The 24,209-nt window shown below is 53.6% G+C and overlaps 1 protein-coding gene across 1 annotated transcript in view; it reads right to left on the reverse strand.

Moving 5' to 3' along the window:
* Window positions 1–11,011, reverse strand: part of gse1b (Gse1 coiled-coil protein b) — a 112,167-nt gene extending 101,156 nt beyond the window's left edge. The window contains exon 1 of the mRNA XM_057018582.1: window positions 10,061–11,011. Coding sequence (XP_056874562.1) covers window positions 10,061–10,849 — 789 coding nt within the window. The 5' untranslated portion in view covers window positions 10,850–11,011. The remainder of the gene's footprint in view (window positions 1–10,060) is intronic.
* Window positions 11,012–24,209: the final 13,198 nt, after the last annotated feature.

Below are 24,209 nucleotides of genomic sequence, written 5' to 3' on the forward strand. Positions count from 1 at the left end.
AGGAGGTCCGCCGTACACACTGAGGGCGTGAGACCGGGTCCACCTCTCCTCCAGGTACGGCCAGATGCTGACATCCAACAGCACGTGAATGCAAAGCGGAGTTTTTTCTGTGTGTGTGTGTGGGGGGGGGGGGGTCTCATGGTACCATCAACACGTAAAAAGGGCTGTTTAAAGAGGACCAGCTCACAGCGCCTCATAAAACAAACACACAGGAATAATTGTATCTGCACAGCAACGTGCTTGTGGTGCTGGTGGGGGGGGGTGGTGTGGGGGGGGGTACTCCTGCACGGGGGGCACTGGGACGGTATTCTAAGGAGTGTTGAGGGCTGGTGTTTGGAAATGGTGGGAGGGAAAAGGAAAAGGAGGGGAGGAAGAAAAACAGGTCCCACAGAGCTACCGTGCAGGCGCCAACAAAGACAGCGAGGGCGAGGGGAGGCCGAGGGGTGGGGGGGGGGACCCCCGGTGAAACTCTCAACAGATGCGTGAAGCCCTCGTCAGCATTCCTGCTAGGTAACGCAAGGTCAGGAGCAAGCAGGAAGACAATATGAGGACTATTTGGGCTCCCTGAGCGCCAGATGTGTTTTAATAAGACGGCTGCCCTCCAAGCTAATAAGGTCAGCCTCTGGCTCCAGCCAGACGAGCAAACAAGTAGACTCTTGGCAGGAATTCAGCTCAGGCTTGGCACAGCCTCCCTCCCTGCTTCCTGCTTTGCTCTCTCTCTCCCGATCTCTCTCTCCACACACACAACACAACACACACACACACACACACACCACACACACACCACACACACACACACACACACACACACACACATTCCCTGAGAGATCGAGGCAGGCGGACTCACTTTTCTGTGTGTGTATGACTCACTCCATCTCGTACACCCGCCTTTTATTAGACGCTTCCCTTTTACTGTGAGCAGGGAGAACTACTGGCTAAATCCAGAACTGTTGAGAACATCTGTGCCTGACTCGTGACACTGACACGCTCACCCGCACCCACACACAACACACACACACACACACACACACACACACACACACACACGCAGTATGAGCACAGGCCTCTATGCTGTCCACACCGTTAACTATCTTATGAATACAAACTCTGCCATTATTACCTGTGTAACCCAAATAATGTTTTTTAGCTGCTGAACCACCGAGCCCGTAAATCTTAGTCCTCCAGAGGGAGAAATAAAAAAAGTAGCACCGCTGCCAGAGGAGACGACTCGATTCGCTCTGAAAGCAGAGTTGAAGAATGTGGAGGAGGAATACTAAGAGATGCGGCTGAAAAGAAAGGAGTAAGAAAGACAAAGAGAATTCTTGGCTGCTTTAGTGAAAGCTCTGGACACTTAAGCTCCCTGCCGGGTGCTCAGTGTGTGCACAGAAGGCAGCCCCAACATGCTAAATTCAACATAAGCTATTGAAGCGCATAGCATTGGCGGCTAAACTGTGAGCCTGATGCTGTCGGTGCAGGTTCGGCTAATTAGCATCCAGCGTTCACACGCTCGTTATCACTGTGAAAAATGATGAGGAACAGCGATGAAACCTTGACGAGCTTTCCTGTGCCGGCCACATTTGATGCCGGCTGATGTGAAACATTTGCTGTAATCCGCGATGACCTCACCGCAGCGCGCCTGATGTCACAAGGTCAACAGGCCTTATCGCTCTGCGGCAGAACCTGTTTCTGCTCCGCGCCGACACAGAACAGCGCCTGCGTTCCCACGGCGGCTGCAGGTTGATGTGTTGCAGCTCTGTTCTGTGGGTCGGATCCAAGCAGCCGTTGGCAGGATTCGGGGCTATCCTCTCGGGCTAATTAACAACTCAGCAACACGCCATAAAAGCGTCTCGGGCTGCGCCGCCTCCATATAAGCCAGGAACAGAGAAGCGGAGAGACAACTTTGATGTGCGCGGACGCTAACGCCGGCCGACGGCTACGGAGTGCTCGCACATGTGAAACAGACCCAGAAAAAAACGCGCCAACCGCCGATCTTCCCCGCAAATAAACACAACGCGGAACGACCCCGATGCCTCCGGAGCTGCACCGAGTGGGAGAGTGTCCAAGAGCTGTGATCATCCCAACACTGTAGACACATGTTCCGTATTGAGCACATGTCAAACAACATCTGATCATTCTTCGGCCAGCGTCAGACTGTCTGGGGCGCCGGCTCGTAGAAACCGCGGCGCTCTCTGCAGGTAAACTGGCTGACCGGAGACAACTGGTTAATAACCTCCCCATCTGGCGCGGGACAGAAAGGGCGATATCACGTACGCACAACGAGATCTGATTATAGAACCACGTGTGTGTGTGATGTGTCCAATGTGGAATCGGTTTAGAAAAGACACTATCGTGGGACGTATATGTGGACCTATATTCTCTGAAAAACACATGTCAGAATTAGACATTTGCACGTCTCTTTACCAACGTCTCATTTGTCTTGTCATTAAAAATGGTGGACATACAGAACCGGCCCCCCCAACAGGTCCAGTAGCTCCTGCTGGTGTATAAATCTGCCCCCGTCCCAGTTCAGGGCAGGTGAGGTTCCTCAGGTGTGCTACAGCTACGGGAACATTTCTGATGATGAGTTCAGCTACTTCCTCACACTGCTTCTTTCTTCTGTACAGATCTTTAGTTTATCTGGAGTTTAAAAGAGAACAGGACGTCCAAAAGGTGACGTGTGGACAGGAGGAGGTCAAATCCCTTCAGTCATCACCTTAACAAGCACAGGATATACAGGCTAAACTCCATGGGGGGGGGGGGGGGGGGGGGGGGGGGGGGGGGGGTGGAAAAAGTGGGAAAAAAGATCCACACACATCCAGTTTACATAAATCATGGGCTTTGCGTGCACAACGTGCACAACGTGCTCCCCTGCGCGTGCGGACGATCCCACAGTGGACACCTCCAGGTTTTAACCCCCCCACTCTTGAAATGACATCTATGCTGGGGATGCTGCCAGGAGAACAGAGGAGCACGGCACGGACCTCTGTGTTTCCGTGTGTGTGTGTGTGTGTGTGTGTGTGTGAGACAGACAGTGTAGCATGTGTGTGGAGCAGATGGGAGGAAAGAAAGAAATTAGAGAGGGGTAAGAGGAGAGTAGCGACAGAAAGTCTGCGAGTGTGTGTGTGCATGTGTGTGTGGTGTGTGTGTGTGTGTGAGACAGACAGTGTAGCATGTGTGTGGAGCAGATGGGAGGAAAGAAAGAAATTAGAGAGGGGTAAGAGGAGAGTAGCGACAGAAAGTCTGCGAGTGTGTGTGTGCATGTGTGTGTGTGTGTGTTGGGCTCAGGCTGGGTTCGGGGGGAGTTAAGGGCGGCAGAATTGAGGGGGGGGGGGCAGTAGTGTGGTTAGGCATTCAGAGTCATTGAACATTTTTCTGGCAGACCCTCTCGGTGCTCCTGGCTGCTTTCCCGGCTCTGAAGCAAACTTAAACAAACTCCTGTTGCAGCCATCTGCTGGGCCCGCGGGATAAATCACAGCGCTGCTCCGCTCTGCACAGCCCAGCCGCACTATCAGGTTACTGTGTTAGCGGCCTCACACACACGCACACACCCAGCATGCACACACACATTGCAGTCTCCCTCATCCGCACACACACCGAGCTGCGCGTCAGCCTGGAGCCAGGGTCTGCCGCGGGGCTCACACCACCAGGAGGGGCCGAGCACCATGTGGCCCCGCTAATACCACAGGGAGAGATAAGAGGAACGGAGCGGGGGAGGAGGGGGGGGGGGGTGTTGGGGGTGGCCGGCGGGAGGTAAAAGGGACACGGGCGCAGGGGAAATAACGAGGGCCGAGGTGACGAGAGAGACGGGACGGACAGAAGAGCGACTGGAGAGAGGGGGAAAGTGGGGGAGGGGCGGCGACCCCTGACACCCAACCAATCCCAGTGCTATTTTTATGGCCCCTGCAAGGAGAGTCAAGATAAAAGCCACCAAGGACCCCCCCCCCCCCCGCCTTCCCCAACAGCTGAAGCATTTTGATATGCAGAGGCCAACATTTAAAACACACTAACGTTTGATTCGTTTGTGCTGGAAAAATCGCTGATGGGGGTCGAATAATCTCAGCAGCACATCACAGCAGGGAGGGCTCGTCTGAAGGAGACAGTGGGGGACGACGGCTGGCTCTCCTCAAGCATCCGAGCTCTCTGACACACGGAGACACTAGATTCGACTACATTTGATTATTTCAGTATTCCAGGCCTGCCTCCATCTTTCTGGAACTATTGTATTACTTTGATAAACATCAAAAGCACAAACTTATAAATAAGCCTTTTAAGTCCAGTGAAGTCGGCGCTGCTCCCGACCCTCTGAGGCTGCTCCCGACCCTCCGAGGCTGCTCCCGACCCTCCGAGGCTGCTCCCGACCCTCCCAGGCTGCTCCCGACCCTCCGAGGCTGCTCCCGACCCTCCCAGGCTACTCCCGACCCTCCGAGGCTGCTCCCGACCCTCCGAGGCTGCTCCCGCCCTCCGAGGCTGCTCCCGACCCTATGAGGTGCTCCCGACCCTCCCAGGCTGCTCCCGACCCTCCGAGGCAGCTCCCGACCCTCCGAGGCAGCTCCCGACCCTCCCAGGCTGCTCCCGACCCTCCCAGGCTGCTCCCGACCCTCCGAGGCGCTCCCGACCCTCCGAGCTGCTCCCGACCCTCGAGGCTGCTCCCGACCCTCCGAGGCTGCTCCCGACCCTCCCAGGCTGCTCCCGACTCTCCAAGGCCGCTCCCGACCCTCCGAGGTTGCTCCCGACCCTATGAGGCTGCTCCCAACCCTCCGAGGCTGCTCCCGACCCTATGAGGCTGCTCCCGACCCTCCGAGGCTGCTTCTAAGGCCGCATTCACATTATTATCCTGAAGTGACTCAAATCTCATTTTTCCCCCTCTTAATGTGAAACAGACTTTCTTTCCGGGCTGTCAGAAGGTTCAAATCTGACTTTCACATGTGTTCCTGGATGGGATATATATGAGAAACGTGTTCAAGAGGCTTCGATGGGAACAATGGGATCGGAATTAATAAAGAGACGGAGAAAAAGGGGCTATTAGCTGGCAGCGCTGCTAAATCAGATAAACCAAATCTTTCTTCCTTCTTTTGAACTTCATCACATACAGCTGACTCACTGCCTTCATGCCAACCAATTTTAATGGGGGTGGGGTGGGGGGGGGGGGGGTGGGGTGGGGTGCTGCGAAAGCACCAAAGCAAATGTGATGGATGTGATGTGTTGCAGGACATGTGAGTTTACAGGTGATGTGGGAGGGAACCAGCAATTTAAAGGGGTTGATGTCACACTGTAAAAGCCGGAGCCCCCCCCCCCCAATGTGCTACTTTTAGCATCCTGTTGATGTCACATGTTGACTAATATAACAGTCTGCAAACCAGATTCCTGCAGGGTATCAGGAGAGGTCCCAAACATCCACCGTCCTCCTTCCCAGCTGTCTTGGAGCTGGAATGACAAGCTGAGTATGTGAGACAGCAGGTGGCTGGACCAAGCGCACGCGTGAGTGCACGTGGTATATTTAGCCAGCTAATTTTTGCATTGGCTGACATCTTCAGTTGACTTGACAGAAGGGTGAGAGGGAGCCTCCGGGAAGCATCAGCGGGAGCGAGGCTAAACAGGAAGAATGTGAGGATGAGGAGCACCTAATGAACCAGCCTGATGAAGGCTGCTGAGGAAGAGGGACGACAACCAGGTGGAGATCAGACACGCACGTGCGTGCACGCAGCTGTGGCACGACCCAGCTGCACGCCAGCGAACACCAGCCAGCACCTGGCAGGCGCGCACGTGTGCAGCTGTTGTCTATGCAAAGATCACATCGTGAAATCGTGTACGTGCGCGTGAGTCTGCAGATGTATGCATTTACCCCTCACTGTGGGTAAATGTGGGTTATGGTGGCCCGTGCAGCCTGACCTGGTTCAGCCTGACCCGGTTCAGGGGTCCGTGCAGCCTGACCCGGTTCAGCCTGACCCGTGCAGGGGCCCATGCAACCGGACCCGGTCACCTGACCCGGTTCAGGGGCCCGTGCAGCCAGACCCGGTGCAGGGGCCCATGCAACCGGACCCGGTTCAGCCTGACCCGGTTCAGGGGCCCATGCAGCCGGACCCACTCGGAGTTGATGCTGCGTTCGCAGGTATTTATATCCAGCAGGTCAGGGGAAGTGTGCACAGCTTCAGCTCTCACAGGAACACAGCTGAACAGTTCACACACAGTTTGCTGTGTCCCCAGTCTGGGCCAGAACACACACACACACACACACACACACACACACACTCTTTTAGTGCCACATGGTGAGCACCCACAAAAGGCTTCTCAGAGGGGTTCCTGCTCCAGTGTAACGCCCTCTCACTGCTCGTTCGTTTTAACCCTCAGTCTGGATTAATCCGGGCATTGACAATGAACGACGGGCAGATGTTTAGGCCAGACTATCAAGAGATTAATGATTTTGGCCTTTACCATCCAGGGCTGCACTTGATCTAAGCTCTTTGCTCTTCTTCCAAGTCTGCTGGATGTACGTTACACTGTGATTTATGATCTGCAGCTTCTATCATAACGGTTTTGTATTACTTCACCTGTGGACAAGAAAAACTGAAGCAACATCCTAAAATAGTTTAAATTAAATAGCTGTTCGGAGTATGTGGACTGTCCATGTGACGAGGGAAATACATCGCATAAGTTGTGCTTGCAGAAGTCAAATAGCTTACCAGGTGTGTCAGACGCCCTCCTGTCCATCCCATCTGACCCCTGCTGACCCCTACCCTGGGGGCTGGGGTCCATGTCCCCTCTCTGTGGGACTCTGTGGAGCTAACGCGCGCCTTCGTCTGTAGCTTAAAGGATGTTGGTGGCAGTCGCTTCCACATTTGGATTCAGCTATGCTATAGTGAGGCTATCAGAGCGCCATTCACCCAATCACTTCCCACCATAGCGAAACAGGATGTGAGCAATCACCAGCCACTGCTGGATTCAATCGCTCCGTCTCCCTCTTTGGCACTTTGCTGCCTCCTCTTGGAAATCATCTGCCAGGGAATTTACAGATTAGAGAGTGTTTTACGATCCTGCGTGGCTCATTCATCCGCTCACAGTGCTAACGTGTATTATCAAAGGAAGGACACATCAAATACCAGAGGGATGACTGATCTTTACGTTCCGTGTCCTAAAGTTTCCCAGTTGCATTAAGCTCTCACTTATACGTGCACATCTGACTCTGATTGCCAGCGTTGTAGCGCCTGCTTGATCGCTGCTCTCTGTGACCATTTAACCCCCCCCCCATCTGGTTCTCTATAATTGAGAAGCAATGGACGAGAAAAGCGATGGATATTAGCTAGTTAGCGCTCTTCTATTAGCTGTCAGTTTTGAGGAAATTCCAATTAGGACTATCGGTCGTGAACTGGTACGAAATGCTGCAGCTGAATAGCTGAGAGTGGCGCCCGAGGCTAGCTAACTAGGTTAACAAGCTAAATGCATCTACTGCGCTTTAAAGCTGCCTCACTCTGACTTTTAATGAACCAGACGATGCAGGAAGGCCAGCTCCGGGTAAATGTAAGAGAATTCCATCATACATTTCACAGTCACAGGTGTTTTATCACATTAAAACTGTGTGTAGATTGTTTTTGTTTTTAGGAAAGTTTAAAAAAGTAACAGTGAAATTCTCCTCCTGAGATCTTCCTCATTCCGCTTTAGCCTCGCCCACCGTCGCGGGCACTGTCGCCCCCTGTTCCGGACGTCCTGGAGTGGGTCGATCCGCACCACCGGACACAGTAAGGACGTGCAACCCGAATCGGTGGAGAGGTTCTGTCAAAGAATCCTCCAGCCGAGTTCATCTGGAGGATCTGGTGTCTCCGTTCGGATCTGGGCAAGAATGCAGCACCGGAGGATGCGATCGGGAAGAGAGCGATTAAAGCTCCGAGTGCTAAATCAAAACCCACCTCCAGCAGCTTTGGAATTAAGCCTGCCAAATACCCGGGGATTGTCCGTCAAACGCGAGAGCCGCGTGTCCCCCTGCTCCCGCAGCTGTGGGGGGGGGCACAGCTGCAGGAACTTTACAGCCAGCACGCACCAGACCGGCCTTCCACGTCACAGCCCGGTAACACAAACACCTTTTTAGTTTATCTTTTGTCACAACCCGTTCAGTTAACGTCACCTGCAGGGCCGCGGTGTCACGCCGGCCTCGGCCCTCCGCCGACTCGCCATAAATCTTTAGCGGCGACGCTGTCGAGACGCTGACGTGTTTTTCCTCAGATAGCAAATACCTCCTTTACATGCAGGATATGGGCTTTGCCGTCTATGCCCCCCCCACACACACACACATGCTTTCCCATGGCCTTGGGAGAGAAAAGCAACTAAGTGTTTACACTGAATCTGTCTAAAATTTAGCCTAAAATTTCAAAAACGGCGGCCGGCGTCGATCTACCGTGCAAACCATCGACTCTATATGAGGACTGATTGATGGACATTGGTCTCAGTGGGAGGCATAAATTCACCTCCGTTCCCCACAGCGACAAAGAGTGCGCACGTGTGTGTGTGTGTGTGTGTGCGTGTGTGAGTTGAAAGGAACCAGATGGGCATTGGCTCCTGGAGGCCTAACCCTCAGCGATGACAGACCCTCTCAGGCAGAGCGCATTACACCAGAGGACAAAGCACCTGTTCCTCCTTCACACCTCCTCTTCCCCACACCCACACACACGCACACACACACATCTACACACACTCACACACTCACACGAGACTGAGCTTCCTTCAACAGTCCCTGCCTAAAGTGATCATCTGAAATTCTGCCTGCCTCAACCATGCGCTCCCTCCCACGCTGGCGCTCCATATTTACCACATACGCTACACGGAGAACATCTCCACGCACGTGTGTGTGTGCCGCGATGGCACAGGTGCCTGGCCGGGCGATAAGCTTATCACCGAGGGTGGGGGGAAGATCAGCTCTGCACAGCTGCTGCGAGTGTGCAGCACGCAGAGGTTGTGTGTGAGTGGAATCCACAGATGTTCCTCACATGTCCGGCCCGGGCCGACCGCCTGCGCCTCCTTCCACGATAGGGCTGCTCAAAGAGCCCGGATGGGGGGGTGGGGCTGGGGCTGGGGGTGGGGGTGGGGGGGCTCCTCAGCTCTTTGTTAGCTGTCACCATATTAACATCATTACCTACTGTTTGTCTGGAAAAGCAGCTTCCTTCTGCTCACAGAAACCCCCCCCCCAAAAAAAGTCAAGAAAATGAGGAACGGCAGAACGGCGTCCTGGTTGTGAGCTCACGCAGATGTTGAGCCGGACCAGCTGGACCACCGAATGTGGACGACTTCACAGATCAGAATTTATCATCACAAGAATAGACGAGGCCACAGGCATCAACAGTAAACTCCCACACCACTGCTGAGACGTGGAGCGACTGAGTGCACGTATTTGGTCTGATGTGGAGCAGATTTTCCGTGGGTGGGGGTCACCCTAACCCTCACCCTGGGCGACAACAACGCCACACCGGTCTGGGCAACGATGCACAAGCACAGGACTGAAAATGTGTGTTTACTGTGTGTGTGTGTGTGTGTGTGTGTGTGTGTGTGTGTGTGTGTGTGTGTGTGTGTGTGAACTCAGCCGCCAACAGCGCCTCGGTTGTCTCATGTGAAGCTGCTACAGGCGCGTGATGACTGTTACACCGACTTAAGAGTGTCAAATCTATGACGGGATGTTTCCGAGTGTTGAACGCTGGGTTAAACAAAGAGAACCGGTCCGACTGACAGAGGAACCATTTCTCCTCTTGATGTGATTACAGTCGCAAATGTGCTCTGTGTAGCGCTCAGGCTGTTGAAAGCTTGTTTCAAGTTTGTCAGTGCGCCGAAACCAAAACAAAGGCTTCGGCGCTCGGTGAGACATGCTTGCTCAAATAAACACACACACACACACACACACACACGCACACACACGAGTGCTCTTGCGTCAGATAAATTGCATTAAAGATGGAAAATCGAGGTAAACATAGATGAGAATCCTTTTGTTCCCCTTTCACAACAAATCCTCAGCGTCAGGATGCAGGCGAGGACACGGTCGTGTGAAGACACCTCGGGGTCGTGTCCCATCAGACGATCTTACCTTGTGTCGGGGCGGCGTCGAGGCCGATTCCGGTTCCTTTGCGTCCCCCTCCTGGGCTCCGGGTCTCGCCCTGTCCCTGTCCTGCTGCATGGCTTCTCCCACCTGCACCATTGCCTTACATTCCAAACACGATCCGATGACCAGCTTTCTCCCGTCGTCCACCAGGAGCATGCGTTTATTGCGCGGCGCGTACAGGAAGACGGGCAGCCGGGCCACGGTGACGGCGCACAGCCGGCCTGACCTGCGCTGCTCCTGCCTGCAGAAGAAACACACGAAGGACTCACAGCTGTACTGGCGGGCCCAGGGGGAGCAGGGCGGCTGGGGGTTGGGGCCGGGAAAACCCGAGGTAGATGAGGCCGAAGGAGCGGAGCCCTTGCTCTCATGCTGGGCCCACTGAGTGTGTAAGTCGTGGTAGCAGAGGTTACACGCGGACACCAGGCCTGTGGCGTCCACGGGCTTGGCCCGGGGGCCGGGGGATGAACGGTGAGAAAGGGGAAAAAGGGCTCCTTCTCCCTGCAGCGTCCCGGTGGGTTGACGTGCAGCTGGAACTCCGCACCCGGACGCAGAGCGGCTCCGCACAGTAGCACACGGACGCAGCGCTGCCGGGCCGGGCCGCCGCGGCTGCCTGCGGGTGCGCCGCCAGGGAGCCCTCGATGGCCGTGGCGGCGTGGTACCTGACCAGGAAGGAGCTGACGGATGTGATGAGCTCTTCGTCCAAGCTGAGGCGGTACACGCTCCAGATCTCCTCCAGGATGAAATGACACTTGGGGCAACAACGCACGCGTCCATCCCTCAGCGCCTGGGCTTGAGGCGGGCAGGGCAACATGCAGATGAAGGGGAAGTACATCGCGCCGCGAGATTTGCCAACGCCAGCCTGAGCGTGCACGAGCTTCACCTCCCCCCCACACTCCTGACCACAAAGGAAACAGGCCTCCCGGGGAGGCCTGGAGTTGGTTCTGGACTCTGGGGACTTTCCCTCAGGGGGAGTCCTGTGGGAATGCAGGGAACTGGAGTTCTGGTTCAAAGGGACCACATACAGGCGCTGGAGCACCGGAACATCTGCGAGCTGGAAGCTCTGCCACTGCTGCATGAGGGAGGTGTGGCAGTTGCTACACACTAAGGTTGTACCTGCTGGGCTGATGGGCATTGCACCCTGGGGGGGGGAGTGAAGCCACAGAAAGGGGAAAAATGGCTGACCCTGCGCCTTCTCCTGCTTCTGGACACTGACTTCTGAAGCGGCTGTCGCGCCTGAGCTCCGCGCCGCAGATGTAGCACGCGCAGACATCGCCGCCCCGGCCGCTCGCCCACCGCCTCCGCTGGCTTTGGGCCTTGCTCTCGGACGGGCTTTGCCATCATACACGTCGTCATCGCTGGTGACGTTGATCTCGTCCCCGTTGCAGTGGTCAGAGTCAAGCTGCGGGACAGCTGTGTCGCATCTGGCGGCAGAGGCGGCGGCAGCTGAGGGCAGCGCAGCGCCGGGCTGGAGCTCGGCCTTTGCTCTGCTCTGAGAGCCTCTGGATGGAGCGCAGCTGCCGTCGGAGGCGCGCACAACCTGACGGGGCTCCGCGTGTCTGTCAGTCCCCTCCTCCAGCCACGGCCTGTTGCGCATAATGACCTCGTTGTCTTGCACAGGTGCGTCAGAGACGGGACTGCCATAGCCCGGCAGAGGGAACCTCTCCTGGGGCTTTAGACTTTCCGATGACTGACAGGCATTATTCATAATTTTAGCACCGCGCCTCAGCGGCAGAGCGCCCTCCGTTTTTGGTGATCCATACACACCCACTGGGTAGCGGACCCCACGCTGGGAATCTGGGCTGTTTTTAACCGCGATGACATTGTTTTTCCTGTTACTGTCTCTTGGCGATTTGCCCGACACTCTCGGGCACTTGTCTTTGCCCGTCACGCTCCTGTTGACCACGTCCATCTCCTGGTCGGAGAGGTTCTCGTTGTCAGAGAAAGACGAGAAGTCAGACTCTGCGCCCCCGTCGTAACTCTGCCGGCCGGCGCCGAGCCTCCTCTCCAGGTCGTAGGAGAGGTTCCACTCCTGCGGGACTCGCCGAGAGTCGCACTGGTAGGGCCGCTTCAGCCAGTACATGCGCTTCTCAATGGGCGTCCTGTTCCGCTCGAAAGAGTTCCACTGCTCCGTCAGGAAGCAGTAACACACGGCGCAGACCAGCGTGTGTCCATCCGGGCTCATTTCACACGCACCCGGCGCTGGCTCCTGGGTTGCAAAAAAAACGGAAAAACGGCACATTCTCTCTCTGGTACGTCACTTGCAGCTTAAGTTCCTTCCCCGGCGTTACCCCGCTCCCACAGATGAAACAGTGAAATATCCCCGCTCCCGTTCCGATCGCTCCGGGACGCGTTAGCGGGCGAAGGGCTGTCCTCGCCGGGCATCGCTGCGGCCATGAGCCGGTGCTTCCGCGACAGCGGCGCCGCTTGCCTTTCGCCGGGCGAGTTCATTGCGTCCGTAACGCCTGGAGCGGGGCTACATGGCACAGTGGGAACGCAGAAGCTGTGGTCCACAGTTGTCAAGTTTAGCCCGAGTTTACTCACTGGACGACGAGACCGCCCGACGGTCCCATTGAGACGCCGGCGGAGACCCTCAACGCTCGCTCGGTGCCAGCGAACAGCGCACAAGTTTTGACGTCCACGCGTTTCCACTAAGAAGAAGAAGAAATCCGTGGATATGATGAGGAGGGGGGGTTGGGGGGAGAGAGGGGTGGGGGGCCGGTGGGGGGTTTGTGATGTTCGGTCTCTTCTGCGGCCAACTTTTCTGCCTCCGCTCGAACTTCGGCCGCTAACTCGTGCGCAGCGCCGTGCCCGATTCACGGGACCCCTCCGCCACCCCAGAGGCAACCCCCACCGCTCCTGCCACCACCCCCGCTAATCATTTTACAGATGAACACACACGCGCTCTCTTCACACGTACACACGTACACGCGCGCGTGCAAAGCGTCAGCGTTTTAACCCCGCATGTGCAGCATAACCGCATGCACGGTGGGGGGGAGGGGGGGTTATCTCACCACCAGACTCCCACAACGTGGGTGAAGAACTGGGGCGTCTTTTTTTTTTTGAGTCGCGACACAATTGTTCACACACTCCTCTGGGGCTCCAACACGAGTGTGCGTGTGTGTGTGTGTGTGTTGTGTGTGTGTGTGTGTGTGTGTGTGTGGTGGTGTGTGTTGGGGGGGGGGGTATCTGAACCTTCCTGTCTCGTTACATCTGCCCCATCTTCACCTGGAGGCTCCACCCCCCCACTTCTACTTCAGGAATGGATTCAACACGCTGCTGGAGCAGTGACGTCCCTCCTAGGTTACAACACTGCCGCGTAGTGTTCGACTGCGGTAGTGCAGCTTCCTTACAGAACAAGGAGATATGATTCCAATCATCGTTTGACTCCTGCTGGGTTTGAGCAGTCACAGACACACAAGTGGGAAGGAAAATAACAGAAAATTGCATTTTTGCTACGACTTTTAGGTTCTTGCCAGTCTTCATAATTTAAAAGCAGACTGTATCGATACTATAGTTGTAAGCTGCAAGAAAGTAGAACAATATCGAATCAAACAAAGCTAGAAAATAAAGTTTAATTTTGGTGGATGCTTTTGAGGGTGGCCTGTATCACGATCGTCCCTGCACGCGTCTACTAGAAAGAAAAATATTGATTTGAGTCAAATCCATTGTGGAGTTTCATAGATCCTTAGAGAGGATTGTGAGTAGGGGGTGTCGACGTGACTACATGTGTTTGTGCTTGTGGCTTGTGATAAACCACAACACGCAATACAGAAAGAATACGTTTTAAAAAAGAACCGCTATACCCTATGGACATTTTAAATAAGTCTAACAGCCCTGTTAAATGTATCTCAGTATTTCTGTATGCATCTGGCCTTTGAAGGCACATCTGGGAGGTATTTTATTGTCACACCATGAGCTTTCTCCAAAGAGACCTCCTGCAACGTGGACGTGTCAGTAAGAGCGTAAGAGAATATTCTGTCGTTAAAGAACGTTCTGCTGCTGCAGAAGGCGACCAAGAGAAAAGATCCCCCATAATCCGGAATCCTTTTCTCCGTTTCCTTTCAGAAAATCACACTTGTGGTGGAGCAATGTAAACACGACCCGAAAGGTGTCTGGAATTACCCGGTCTGATCACGGCGCAGAAACCAGACAAATCACTCCAAACGTCTCCCCACACGTGAGCCGACAGTCTCCTCGCTCTCTCGGCCGTTCTCACATTCATGACTATATTTGTAAAAAAACAAACCTCCTCGTTCTATCAGAGACCGGATACTCGTAAAGAGAGTCCACCCCCACCCCCCCGACGGCCTTTCCAACCTTCCTAATCCTTCCTGAGCAGCTGATTTTGTCACAGCCAAACGGTTCAAGAACACCTAACACAGATGTTTTCTCTCATGTTGCCTGATTAGCCCCCCCCCCCCCCAGGCAGAGAGGAAAAGGGCACGGAGCGCTCACAACTGCCCCTCCTTCGCCCTCACAGTCGCCCGTTTGATCAACACCTTCTGCCGTGTTTTCCTTATAATCCAGAGCTGTTGGGAACGCTGACGTCTTCCTGTTGTTTGCTGTGATTTCCAGACGTGCGTCGATACATCTGGTGCTTGTTGTCCAGGTTAAATCTGGGTTGTGCACGTTAGTGCCAGGAATAATAGCTGCGCTGGGCTGCTCGCCTGGGTTAGCATCCTGTTGCACAGGAAGTCAGGGGTGCACATGCATCACGGGGAGGTGACGCAGGAAGTAAACAAGCACCAGATCATGATGTGACCAACTGGAGCAGAGAACCGGCTCCGTTGAGATCTACATTTAGCGCTTTGATTATTTCCTGCTTTTTAGATATCGTTACTTTCTTTTGATAAAAGGAAACTGTTTATCAAAGCAAACCAAAGAGAAAGTGTAAAAGAGAAGAACAGAGAGGGGGGCTGGACCTTCCCCCTGCTGTTTATTTATTCTTTTATTTCTGCAGGATCTCTCGGCCCTCTCCGGGGTCAGAGGTGTGATGGAGGAATGTGTTTCCTTGGAACATAAAAAAAAAAATTACAACATTCAACTCGACCGGGAGACGGTTCATTTAGACTCCAAATAAACATTCCACCAAAATAGGTGTGTGTCCCCCCCACGACGTGGGTGAGGTGCGATGTTCCGTCTTCACCACGTAAAGCTTTTCCACACGTGCGCTGCTGAGGCAGGTCTCCGGGTTTCCAGGGAATATAAAGTGGGAGAAGACGGAGCTGAAACTCCGCTTCTGCTTTTTCCTGCAGCCAACCCATCAAAGCTGGAGTTGACCTTTGTCCTCTTTCCCAGAGTGGCACAGCCTGACTGGAGCCTCCACGTGTGTGTGTGTGCGTGTGTGTGTGTGTGTGTGACACGGGTTTGACCTAATCCACTTTCACCTGTACTTGTCAGTCAGTCCTGGAAGTCTCCCCCGCTCCGCCTCGGTTCCGTCTGAGAGCTGGGGAAGTCTGTATCCGATGAATTTCCCTCCCTCCTCGAGTCGCTGAGACCCAGAGGAAGAGGAGGAAACAAGAAGAGGACATTTTGAAAGGGGAGGAAGTGACGAGGAAACAACAAGAAATCAGCTGAGGCTGGAAGAGAGAACTTTCCCTGCAGGATCAGGAGTGAGCCGGAACTGGACATCTGGGATGTTGCTGATTTGTCCGTCTCTCGCTGCCATGACGTGCGATGACACATGCACGTATACGTGCGCACAGCCAGGTGTGAGCCTCCTCTCAGGACACTTGATGATAAACATTTGACCTTCAGCTCAGCTATATGGAGCTGAAGAAAGAAACCAGGACGCCCCCACAGTGCTAGGAAAACACAGCAGAGACCTGGGGACAGTGAGACACTCCTGGAATAATGGGAAAGGAATGTAGCGTAAAGACCCCCCCCGACCCTCCGAGCCTGAGCCCCCGGCTGGGGAGCAAGTGGGAACATTGAGAAGCAAAGGGTGCACTCCTGAGGACTTTAGCAGCACCCCTTCCTGACACATAAGCACCCACACCACACACACACAACACACACACACCACACACACACACACACACACAACACACACATACAGGCACATCCACACAAACACAGTCATACACTCCCCACCCCCCCCCCCCACCTTCCTGTGCCGACCTACTGGAGTCGGCTGTTTTAGTTGGCTGCCTGCCACCTTGGGAAGAAGCTCACCCTCGGGCTCTCCCTCTCTCCCTCCCTCCCTCTCTCTCCCTCTCTCCCCTCCCTCTCTCTCTCTCTTTCTCCTCCTCCCTCCCTCTCTCTCCCTCATTCTCCCTCTCTCTCCCCCCCTCTCTCCCTCCCCTCCCTCCCTCCCTCTCTCTCCTCTCTCTCCCTCCTCTCTCCCCTCTCCTCTCCCTCTCTCTCCCTCCTCCTCTCCCTCCCTCTCTCTCCCTTCCTCCCTCCCTCTCTCTCCTCCCTCCCGTCTCTCTCTCCCTCCTCTCTCCCTCTCCCTCGCTCTCCCTCCCTCCTTTCCTCTCCTTCCCTTTCTCTTTCCCTCTCTTTCCTCCTCTCTTTCCCTCCTCTCTCCTCTCCCTCTTTCTCCCTCTCTCCCTTCCTCCCTCCCTCTCTCTCCTCTCCTCTCTCCCTCTCATCTCCCTCCCCAGCCCCTCTCCCCCTCTCTCCCTCCTTCCTCCCTCCCTCTCCCTCCCTCTCTCTTTCTCTCTGCTGCCAGGGAAAGGCTGATGACACGACATGTTTGAGTTCCCTGGAAAAAAGTGCTCACTGCCCTCTTGTCCTGTGAAAGCATCCTCTCCCATCAGTCCATTAGGGTTACCCCCCCCCCCAACCACACCCCCATAAAGGCAGGTCAACAGAGGTGGATGGATGGAGTCAGGCTGGAGCCATCATTTCATTCAGGTCTTTGCTCCCGAGAGGAACAAACCGTGAATTCCCGATCACCAGATCACGTCTTGGAAGACAGCGAGGAAACAATTGTGCGTCTTTTAAAACCTCCAAACCTGTGAAACAGTTTTGAAATGTGGGAACGACAGCATCGTGTGTGTGTGTGTGTGTTGTGTGTGTGTGTGTGTGTGTTTAGTTCTTAACACAAACGTAGAGTAGTTGTTCATCCCAGTCCTGACTCTGTTCTTCCACTCCTCTCCATGACAACCGCTGTAACACTTTTCCTTCCTGAGCCAGGCCAGAGTGTCGTCTGACTATAAAAACTCTTTCTTCTCTCTCGTTTCACCCAGACACACATTTCTGTCACCCGAGAACCTCATTGATGTTTATGGAAGCAAGAAAACAATCACAGGAATTCTTCACTATTCCTGAGAGAATAGAATCAAGTATTCTTTTTCTTTTTAGATTTACGTATCTAAAATCACTCGGGATCCTCATGTGGTTCCTGGTATCTGATTATGTCACGTTACTCTAATTCTGTCACGCTAATTCGCCCTTTGATTGGTTTGAATGATTTAATTGACGGCTGTTCTTCTTTTCACCACTAGATGTCTCTCACGCGCAAACGCCTCTCACTGTTCTGAGATGAGCTCAACGTGTCAGAGGTCATTCACAGATCCACTAAACCTGAGGAGTTGACCTTCGCCGCTCCGCGATGGGCTGCTGCTGTGTTTGTGACAGAGCCTGTGTTGGGATTCAGCCACAAGCCAAACAACATCCGGGAATTTCGCTGTTTGAGCGTCTAGTTCTTGTTGCGTCTCTTCATGAATGGTGACTGTGAGACGCGCTCCTCCAGATGTGCAGAGTCGGTGGCTGCGCAGCCTCTGCATCGCTCATGTGCGACCGCGCGTGCGTCACCGAGAACACGACGCCGAGAGAACACGACGTTGCAAACATCCTCTCGTGCGTGAGTCAAGTTTGTCTGCGGGCTGCTGGGCCGCGGAGTGATCCGGCACATGTGCGTTATCGCGACGCCTCACCTCAGCTCTCCCACAGCTCCCACAGATGAAAGCGAGCGGAGCCCCAGACTGGAGGGGCTCCACAGCCAATTAGGATTGTTTATTCAGCCAGCCGAGGCGGCCAAGCAGAACACGAGCGCGCAGCCAGTCGTGCAGGCCTGCGCTGGAGCCTCTGCCCTCCCTCTTTTTCCACTGTTTTGAACCCCTCTGGCTCTCCTACCGCTCTGCCCCCCCCCCCCACAGTCAGATAGGACCCTTCCGGGACGTGGCAGGCGGATCAGGCCCATCGATGAATTGCAGTTGCTTTTGCTTTGTTTTCCTCTCTCCTTTCCCTCCTGCAGCTCTGATATCCACCCTGTGCTATCAGGATAATCCAGCTGTGCCGAGGCCCTCCGCGTGCTGCTGCGTTTCCAAGCAGAGCAGCATCACTCCCACCGTCCACCGCTGGTTTCTCCCCGTCTTTCAGGGACTCATCTGAACCTCTAACGGCCGCACACGTTGGTGTGTTGTCGTTGCGTGGGGGGTCCTCGTGATAGTTTCTTTCACACGTTCCCGTGCACACGAAGAATCTGCCTTTTGGGCGCAGCCGTCCACCAGCATCTTCTCCCTCATCCATCACCATAATCGTAGCATTACATCGTCCCCACATCTGTCCCCCTCTTTCTTCGCCCTTTTGCTCTTTTTCCCTCCTCTCATCAGCACAAGCTTCCCATGAAGGATCGACTCACTGACTGATGCCTGGGGCCTGATTTAATGCTGCGTGTGCACAGGGCTGTGTGTTGGGGTTTGTTGGACAGAAGGGGGAAAGCAACAGGATATCCAGAGAGGGTTGTTCTGGGTGGGGGTGGGGTGGGGGGTTATTGTGGAGTCTTGATGCCTTTTTTATGTGCAAACACACACAGGAACCTAACTGGGATGCTGAGGACAGAACACTGTGAAAAGCTCTGCAGCAGCCAGCTTTGCCAGGATGAGGAAGTCTGTATTCCTGCACACTCAGCAACGGGACGGGTCCAAAACAGGTCACGGGTCAGAATGCAAACACGTCTTAAGCAGTTCGGTAACACAGGCGGTTCTGGCCGAGCTGGCCATGCTCATATGAAAAGGAGACCTCAGTTTTTAGTGGGTAAATTCTGTCTGAATTTCTCTCACTTACAGATGCACAAACTGTTCTGTGTAATCCTGAATGTAGCAACAATGCTATGTAAAATAATAGCAAATGCATGTGGTCACAGTGGAGAGACTCGGCGTTTCACACTGGCGTTTGGGAATTTTTATTGTTTCAACAGAGCCGAGTGTGGTGAAAGGCTGGCTCACATGAAAGATAAAAAATTCCATCAGCAGCTCCTCCAGCGAAGCAGACGCCCGTAATGCATCATCCCGGGGTTTTTTCTGCATCGGCTCCACAGATAATAATTCAAAATCAATCTCCCCTGTCCTCCATCCTGTGGAGACACCTTTAACTCTGCAGCCTGGTGCAGCTCCGCTCGCCCTCCCTCGGTCCCCGTCTGACTGATTTACCGTCAGGTTGGAGGAGCTGCTGCTGACCTGCAGACTGGGAGGATCCATTGTTTCATTTCCTCTCTGATAAATGCTTTGGGACTCAGGGGAAAAAAGAAGGAGAGCTGAGATGAAGGGTGGGAAAGTATCTCAGGAGGATCTGTTGCTACTAGACAGCTGCTGTCCACAGGGGAAACTTGGCAAGTTGCATTAAAGCCTCGTTCACTGCCCATTTCTACACACACACACACACACACACACACACACACACACACACACACACACACACACGCACACACACACAATCTCTGCAAGAGTGATTATTAAGAAAGGCTAATTTCAGGTTAAAGGTTGTTATATTCCAGTGAGCTGTTCGCTCTCAACAGTGAGGTCTGCTTTTATGATTGTTCAGGGTTTTGTGTAAATGAATTAAAGTTCCATGTGAATGGCGCCCCGTGTCCATGCCAGCACATTCTTCGGAGGGAGAGCTGAGCTGGCCTCATGTCAACACATCTCCCTCAGTCTCCTTAATGGGGAGCAGTCCTTCCATATCCAAACCCTCCCCTCAAGACAGAGAGAGACGAAGAATGAGGCAGGGAGATTGAGAGGAGGGGGAGCCGAGGGCGAGTGCGTTTAAACTGCAATTTTATCCGGCTCCTCGAAGCCTGAGACGATGAGGTCACTGTATATTTCCATGTTTTACCTCGCATTCGGAGAGGAGCCCAAAACTGTTACTCTGCTGCCCCCGTGAGGCGGATGCGGAGAACTACAGATCCGGGCTGAGCCCCTTCCCCTTCCAACAGAACTCAGCACGCAAAAGTCAAGTTAAAATTAGTAAAGAGCGGCTCAAAATTTCCTCATGTCTTTTCTGATTAGATTTTTTTTTAAACAACAACAACAACAACTTATTTTCAATGTTAGATTGAAAGCACATTACAAAGAAACGCAAACTAATATAGATTTTAAAACGAACGTGCAGCTTTGTCGGTCTTCTACATCTGGATGCTGTGATTTCCCTGGAGATTAAGTAAAAATGCTATAAACAGCTTTTGCCCGGTAATGAAAATGCGGATTAGAGTGAGAGTTGTCTGCCACCCTGAGGGATGATGAACCTGAAATGGCGACATGTTGCTGCTGCTGGTACCATTTTAACCTTTAGCGTCTAAAGATTATACTTTTGTGGACACGAGGGGGCAGCAGAGAGTGCTCTAAATCGCAATCGCGTGCGCGTGCGGACTGTGTGCACACATGCATGAAAGGCATCAGCTGAGCGCATCACACAGCTGCACCTTCATGTGCTCAAACTGGCGAAGCCTGAAACTGGCAAGAGGAATAACACACAATAACAGCATGATATAAAGTCAATCAATGTATGCTGAAGGCTAATATATATTGATCATCATAATAATTTCAGTTCAAGGTATTTGACAAGGTATCTGTGGCTATATGACGTCATTGCAACAACGTCATTGTTGATCTGGCTGTGAAAATAATAATTATACATCATTAATCTGTAGGTTGCTACACACTCCCACAAACACATACATGTGTGTGTGTTTGTGGGAGTGTGTTGTGCATCACAGAGGCAACATTTGGAGTCACACAGTCGCTCCATGTGACCTGTGGCTGTCTGCGGGGGGGCGAGCGGGAGGCGTGACGGAGCGTGTGCAGATAGATTCCAGACGCCCAGAGAGGCGTGAGAGGGCAGCAGCATCATTATGTCATTAGACCCGGTGAGAGCTCAGCGCCTCAGGGCAGCAGACCTGATAAAAACGGTCCAGCCGGGTGAAACCGGCTCCATGGCGTGATGCCTTTAGTTCCAACATGGCGGTGCTCTCGTGCTCGGGCTACAGAACTACAGAAGTACAGAACTACAGCTCCCATCATCAGCGAGGGGACGCCCCCTGACACGTTAATCAACATTTGTTCTGACAGCAGTCACGTTTTGCTGAATCACTCGGGGCTTCTTGTCCAACGCATTCAAACCAAAGAGAAAAAGAGGCTGAGGACCAGTCGTGCCACTGTCGCGGAGGCGCCGTGACACCTGGAGGAGATGAAACGGTGAGGAAAGAGGCTGAGAGGAGGAGCTGAATCACCTGACTGAGCACACGAGGGGGCGCAGACGTCTTTGGCTCCTGTTACACACAGACAGACTGGACAAACAGTCTGGTAGAGGTGACCTCACTGAGGTTCACCTCATTGATTCTCTCTTCCAACACACACACACACACACACACACACACACACACACACACACATGCGTGCATGGCGCAGGCATGCGCCCTGACATCGTGTGCAGCAGAGCACCATTGATTAAACGCTTGGACCGTGGCCACGGGCGCCGCAGCTTCCGCCTCAACCTCATCTCAACCCGACACGTCTCATCATCGTTGAACCAAACACACTTGTTCATCAACGCTGCAATAACCCCCCTGCATGAACGGACCTGCTGGTTCTAACGCATCACCAGAACCCCCCCCCCCCCCCCCACCTCCCGCTGGGGTCGTCCCCGTCATCAACACCTCACCTGTCTGTGCGTCACTGCCAGGTGAGGTGTTGATGACGAGGACGAGGAGGCACTAAATTCATTAGGTGTGTTTGTCAGACTGATGCTGATCTCAGAGGGGGGGGGGCTGCAGACAGTCCCATATTTATTAGGTCTGTCCAGGTGCCCTGGAAACAAATGCAGTGTATAAAGATGTTTAGAGAAGGATCCCCTTGGAGAGTGATGAGACCCGTCGTGGGTGGTGAAGAGAGGCAGGGATGGAACGACAGAGGGCAGCTTGAGGGGGGGGGCAGGACGAGAAAGGAAGGAGGGTCCGTTTATGATGCAGAGGCTTCTGCACCCTCGCTTTTTTTACAGTCCAATATCATCTGGTGCAATAAATCCCGCCGCGCTCGTATGAAACAGAACTTTCTTTCATTACATAAGGTCCGGGAGCCCCACCAGGACATCTGCTGCATACTAACAAGCTGGTGGAGATGGCGGGGGGGGGGGGGCTTCTGCTCCTGCATTCCTGCCCGGGCGGTGACTGTTCACCATACTTTCAGATTAAACTCCGTCCATCAGCGTCAGACATTTTCCATTTGCTGCGCCTGGCAAAATAGGTCCTGATGTGTAAACACACCAGAGCAGGAAGTAGAATTATCCTGATGTCAACGTCCACCATTGCAGCGATAAATGTTCGCAGTTTGCTGCTGCTCTAAACAAACGTGTGTTGTTTGTTTGGGCTGTTGTGTGCAGGTTGTGTGTCTGCTCTCAGCCTCGCTTGTGTTTCCCTGCTCTCATCCTGGTGGGAAATGAGACCACCAGAAGTTTTTTACCTTCTCCCAGCGTCTGTGTGGGTTCTGTGTGTGCGTGCGTGTGTGTGTGTGTGTGTGTGTGTGTGGTGTGTGTGTGTGTGTGTGTGTGCGTGCGTGCGTGCGTGTGCGTGTGTGTGTGTGTGTGTGTGTGTGTGTGTGTGTGTGTGTGTGATGGACAGGTGGCCGCTCCAGGTGTGACACACCCGGTTTGACTGATCCAGTCACATGGAGTGAGGAAGCTTTTCTTTTCCAGAGCCGCTCGGTTCGTCTTCCATCAATTATTCATCTGAGTCCCGTCTCCCATAAATGATTTAAAATGAAATCCAGCGCTGATACGAATGTGTTTGGTCACGTTGTCGGAGCCGAGGGGCAGGTGGAGGGGAGAGGCGGGATGATGCTGCCGCCAGGGCGCGGCGTCAAAGCAGGCCGCCGTGGGGGGAGGGGCCAATCAAAGCAGGCCGCCGTGGTGGGAGGGGCCAAAGGGTCACCACAGAGTTAACGCAGCAATTATATGAGCTGTTGTCACACACACACACACACACACACACACACACACACACACACACACACACACACACAACACACACACACACACACACAATCTGCTTTCATCTCCCTCTGCCCCCCCCCATTAAATTAAGATGTAATTTCACGGCACGTGTTTATCGCCAACCTGGATTCGGCCATTATTCTAAGGTTTAACCCAGTTTTAGCTTCCCTCTTCCTTCTGCCCTCCCCAACACTGATCAGTTTAATGAGCAATTTCACAACATAAAAATGAAAACTGGAATAAATCAGGTTGATGGAAAATGGTGTAAAATAATTTACGCCACCAGGATGTTTACAAAGCAGAGTAATGGGATGATGAGTCCAGCCACCAGGAGGCGTCTTGTTGCTCTTCGGAGGGGACGTTTATGCTGCAGTAGTTTTCTAACTTCCTGTCAGCTGCTCCCACACAGAGCAGCGTTTCTGCTCCCAGGTCAACAGAGTGAAACGTCTCTGAAATGTCTCGGCGTCCACATGCGCTCGTCAATGGAGCCACAGCCCAGATATCAGATATCTCTTAGGCCGTGCACAGAAAAGTCATGTGACTTTACGTGTGCTTTCAAAGTGCAAATGCTCGTTTCATTCAGGCAAATGTGGATAAATGTGGATAACTGGACCGGACACTTCCGATAGTTGATCAGGGCGGCTCCGCTAACGATGAGACAACACTTCAGGAAGATCCGTGGGGGGGGGGGGGGGGGCAGCGTTCCCGTTTGTTTCGGTCCTGTTTTTCGTTTCCGGGGTCACGACTGGCGACCTCTCGCTGTTGTCCCCACTCACGCTGACATGCGCATCTCAATCAGACCAAACGTCTGAATAATTTAAGCAACCAGACTTTCTGTCTTCAGCAGTTTGTAATCAGATTACGGGTGGAGTAACCCCCCCCCCCCCCTTCCCCCAGGTGGTGATTTGCATTGTTTAACTCT

The sequence above is a fragment of the Takifugu flavidus genome, chromosome 2 (assembly GCF_003711565.1).
Source record: "Takifugu flavidus isolate HTHZ2018 chromosome 2, ASM371156v2, whole genome shotgun sequence".
Taxonomy (NCBI): Eukaryota; Metazoa; Chordata; class Actinopteri; order Tetraodontiformes; family Tetraodontidae; genus Takifugu; species Takifugu flavidus.